The 4,465-nt window shown below is 35.1% G+C and overlaps 1 protein-coding gene across 1 annotated transcript; it reads right to left on the bottom strand.

Annotated features, from left to right (window-relative positions):
- Positions 1–165: 165 nt before the first annotated feature.
- Positions 166–1,212, bottom strand: LOC124456948 (protein ALP1-like). The gene has a single exon (XM_047007250.1). The coding sequence runs from the start codon at positions 1,210–1,212 to the stop codon at positions 166–168; it is 1,047 nt and encodes a 348-aa protein (XP_046863206.1).
- Positions 1,213–4,465: the final 3,253 nt, after the last annotated feature.

Genomic DNA, 4,465 nt, shown 5'->3' on the forward strand with positions numbered 1-4,465 from the left:
ATTATGTATTTTAAAAAGTTAAATACTTTTCCAATAGTTAATATTTGGTTGTTTGCAGTATATTCCACAACCTGATTCTCACAACAATAAAACAGCATTGTTTTTGAAACATAAATGTATGATATTCAATAGTTTTTAATAGTAGCAAGTAGCCTGTAAGTTATGTTAATAATAGTTATAAGGCAAGTTATGGGTAATGTAATCTGTTAGTAGTGAACGAACAGTTTCACCATCTAAGTTGTTACATGAATATATTTGATCAGGCACATTTGGTGTAGTATCTTCATCTTGTACATGTTGTAACACCTGCAAGTAAATTTCCTTTTCATTTAGTAAGAAGTCACCATTTTGTTCGCAGAAATTATGCAATACAAAACAACTGTATATGACTGTTGGAAGTAAATCAAACTTTATGTCCACTTTTCGGTTGAGGAAACCCCAACGAGCTTTGAGTCTGCCAAAAGCACATTCAATTTGATTTCTTGCTGATCTGAGCATACTATTAAATATTATCTGGGCATTGTCTGTGCATGTTTGGTACTCCTTTAGACAAAATTGTGTTAAGGGGTATGCTGGATCCCCTATAAGATAATTTGGAACTGGATCATGACCTGGTAAAAGTGTGAGGTAGGTGATTGGTAACTGTCTGCTGTTAAGCCTTTTACAAACAGATGAATTTGCAAACACTTTTGCATCATGCACTGATCCAGGCCACCTACACTCTACATCCATAAAGTAACCCTTACTGTCACAAACAGCTTGGACATTGAGAGAAAAATACTGTTTGTAATTAAAAAAATCTTGAGAATTTTCTGGTGGGCATTTGATTGGAATGTGAGTACCATCAATCAGTCCAAAGGCTTGCACCATACCAAATTTTAATTCAAATTCAGAAGCTTTTTTCCTCATTTCTTTCTCATTCTTTGGCAAGAAAATGTATTTGGGCCCTAATAATTTGTTGATAGCAGAACACACTTCCTTAATGACTTTAGAGGCTGTACACTGATGAATGCCAAAAGTATTAGCAGTCATCCACAAAGAGCCAGTGTCCTTAAGGTAGTATAACGTTACAGCCACCTTCTTGCTTGAGCTAAGCAGCCTGTAGTTGGGTGAATTTGGTTTAGGACCAATTACAGGATCTAGTTCAGCAACCAAACGGTAAAAGTTTTCTTTGCTCATTCTCAAATTTTTTCCATGAAATGGATAAAGCATTCTCACTAATTAGATTCCTCCACCACTGATCGGTCCTACCAAATACTACCCAGGTGCTTCTTGGTTTTCGGCAAAGCCGACGAAGCATTAGATGCCTTCTCTTTCTCATCAGTTTCTTGGTTTTTTGCTTGAAAATATGCATCAAGTATCCTTAACCTCTTCTGCTGCATCATTCTGTATGCAATAGCCATACCACAGCACTGTATTATCAGCGCTATTAAGATTCCACATTGAATAACTTGAAATGTTATGTTTTGGTGATTTTCGGCAGCCATGTTTTATATATTTAAATTTCGCGCGTTTACCCGGTAATTTCCATCCCCGGGGACAAGATTTCCATATAATCGCAATAAATTTCAACTCACTTAAAAGGGTTCAGTTCAACCCAGGGTTGAAAATGCTCCATGTAATCAGCCCCTAAGTGGTGACTGTCTGCAGGCTCAGCCTCCCTCTCCGCCCGTGGTAAATTGAATCTCGTGGAAAGGTCTATTAACTTGGTGCGTTGCGATCGAAAGTTAGCAGCGAAAAGAATGGTCTGTGTAATAACATCACAATGAGAACTAACGAATCACAATTTATGCAATAAAGACAATGAAACACTTGCATGATTCCCGTTTGCGAGACAATTATTCAAAGTAATTGCCATCGGCACATAATCGTTGAAGCACAATCCTCTACAAAAATAAGAATGGCAAAACAATACAGCCCAAACGTACTCTTGTATAATAATGTATTGCCAATCCCTTGTGTCATATAACGTATGGAAATTAGCATTAGCTCGATTGATCTGTTGGCCAAACGAATTTCTGTTCTCGTTAAAAATATTCGCTAAACATTATAAATGTAGTTGAAACTTAAAAGCTCAAAATATTTTACCAATGCAAGCTTTGCTATTTTGTTTCGATGAACTATATGAGGCTGTTGTACTCGAGTTATCAGTAATTATTTGCATTGTTTATTTATTACGCTGTTTATTCTGGTCACCATATTTGTTGGTGAATTGGATGAAAAGGTGAAAGTGAATGACATTATTTTTCTCTCGAGTCTTACGACTTGCAAATATTATGTTTTCTAATTGAATTTACCTAATGTCAAAATAACAACGAACCTCAACACGCATGTCACACTTGATACTTCAGCTGAGGAAATACACTGTTTATTAATATATATGCAACACTTGCAATGAACAAAGCCTTCGCTGATCGCTTTCACGTTTTGAACATTATTTGCAATCAGCAAATGCATAATATTTGGAAACAGAGTTCTTTAATAATTTTATGACAAAATGAAACAAATCACAAGGCCGTATATGAGGGTGTAGATGGGAGTATTCATAAGTCGCTAGCATAATCAGGTAAAATTTCTGTAGTTTGTTGCTTGGGCTTGAGCTTGTCAGTTGAATTTTTTTTATATCTGTGGGAATCCTTCAGATATGTTGATAACCTAATTACAACGACCATTGATAGTTAAAATAAGAATTAGTGTTTTCAAGTGGTGTTTTCATAGTTTGGAAACCACTCTACAATATTGTCAAATGTTATATATGATATATAGGTTATGATAATAAGGTCTGTTTCCTGAGAAATTGGACGACTGATTAGCATTTATAAGCGTGTTAAAGTCGCTTTACCGTTTCTTCTTTTTGTTCCAGCCCATTTAATATCATTACAATCGTTCTCCTTTGACATACTTCCTATCTCTGTATTTCGTTCTAATTCCTTGGAACCAAAGTTAGCCAGAAATCAAATAGTGTTTCCTCAGCAATTAGATGACGGGTTAGCAGTTATGGGCATACAGGAAAGAAGTCTCATAAATCGTATTTGATAATCAACTCGATCTGTATAACAAAATTACAGATGTAAAATAGGAGTATTGTATTACAAGCATGCAAAATATGAATACGTGTCCTCTAAACAAACAAACAAAACTGACAACTAAAATACTAATACAAATGTCTTACTTCTGTCACGAGATCCCTTGCTGTTTCACTAGCTCGACAATAATAAAATTGATTTTATTTCCCACTTATTTTATGTTTCTCTAAGTAATAATGTCAAAATCCAACTTTTAATCACGTGCACTTCATGCATATAACAACTGACAATCCAAGTCTTTCCAATGCTTTCAAAGTTTTCAATTGAAGCAAATATTGCTGGTCTTTAAAACTTTTTATATCTTTTCTGTAAGCCCCATTGAGACCCTTGTATATATGTAAGTCAATAAAGTCTGTACAACAAATGCATGTTGATCATCGGTCGATTAAAGCAAACGACTTTTTATTCTTATATTCTCATATACGTCAAAAAACGCTCTTGAAAGACAATCAAGTTGATGTATTGAAGTATTGTAAATCAAGATTGGTTTGCTGTGAAAACAATTGTGATTTGTAGTAAAAGTTCATGAGAAACCTAACCAATTTACTCGATATAGGACTTACTTTTAGTCCAAAGTTTCGACTTCTAAGTAGAATCCTAGCTCGAGTCCAAGCATGAGTCCCAGCTCGAGTCTGAGCTCGAGTCCTCGGCTCGGTAAATAGTATATCTCTTGTAAATATAGTAAGTTAATAGCGTATTGGCCAGGACTGAAAAGCAGTGTCCGCTTACGAAATGTGCCTGCTTCCGGGAGGTGTCCGTAAGTAGCACTGATATATATATTACACTGACAAAAGTGTATTGAGAATTCCAACCGCTAGTCGAGAATATAAACCATATGCTCAAAATCTGATATAGCATTTGAGAAAAACAAACTATACGGGTTGAGAATTTTAAGCGATAGTCAAGAATATTTAGCAATAGTTGAGAATATTTAGCAATAGTTGAGAATATTTAGCAACGGTTGAGAATATTAGGCGATGGTTGAGATTCTGATATACATAGCAAGAATCTAAAAATAAGACAAGAATTTTATGTTGTTGTCCAGATTTATAACAGTAACAATGGTCAGCGACTTAGCAGTAAACTACTGTTTCTGGCAATACTTGATTTACTTTGAAAGAATTCTGGAATTTCTTGCAATCATGGACGAAGACATTTAAGAACTCATAGATTTTTTTATTGGTTTACAGAGATTGTTTGGCCAAAGGCTTCAATTATTTCAAAACAAAGACCCAATAGGTATCGAATATTGCAAAAATAAATTTGAAAACTACATATCTATTGTTGCAGCAATGTTTTGGACTGTTTCAGTGTACACAATAACAAGCTCATCTCGTGATTCCTCTTCTGATGATGTTGCCATGTTGCTGGAGGACTTG

This window comes from Xenia sp. Carnegie-2017, unplaced genomic scaffold, assembly GCF_021976095.1.
Source record: "Xenia sp. Carnegie-2017 unplaced genomic scaffold, XeniaSp_v1 HiC_scaffold_6, whole genome shotgun sequence".
In the NCBI taxonomy this organism is placed as follows: Eukaryota; Metazoa; Cnidaria; class Anthozoa; order Malacalcyonacea; family Xeniidae; genus Xenia; species Xenia sp. Carnegie-2017.

Coding starts and splice junctions, on each gene's coding strand:
- LOC124456948 (XM_047007250.1), bottom strand. CDS start 1,212: ATGCTTTATCCATTTCATGGAAAAAATTTGAGAATGAGCAAAGAAAAC.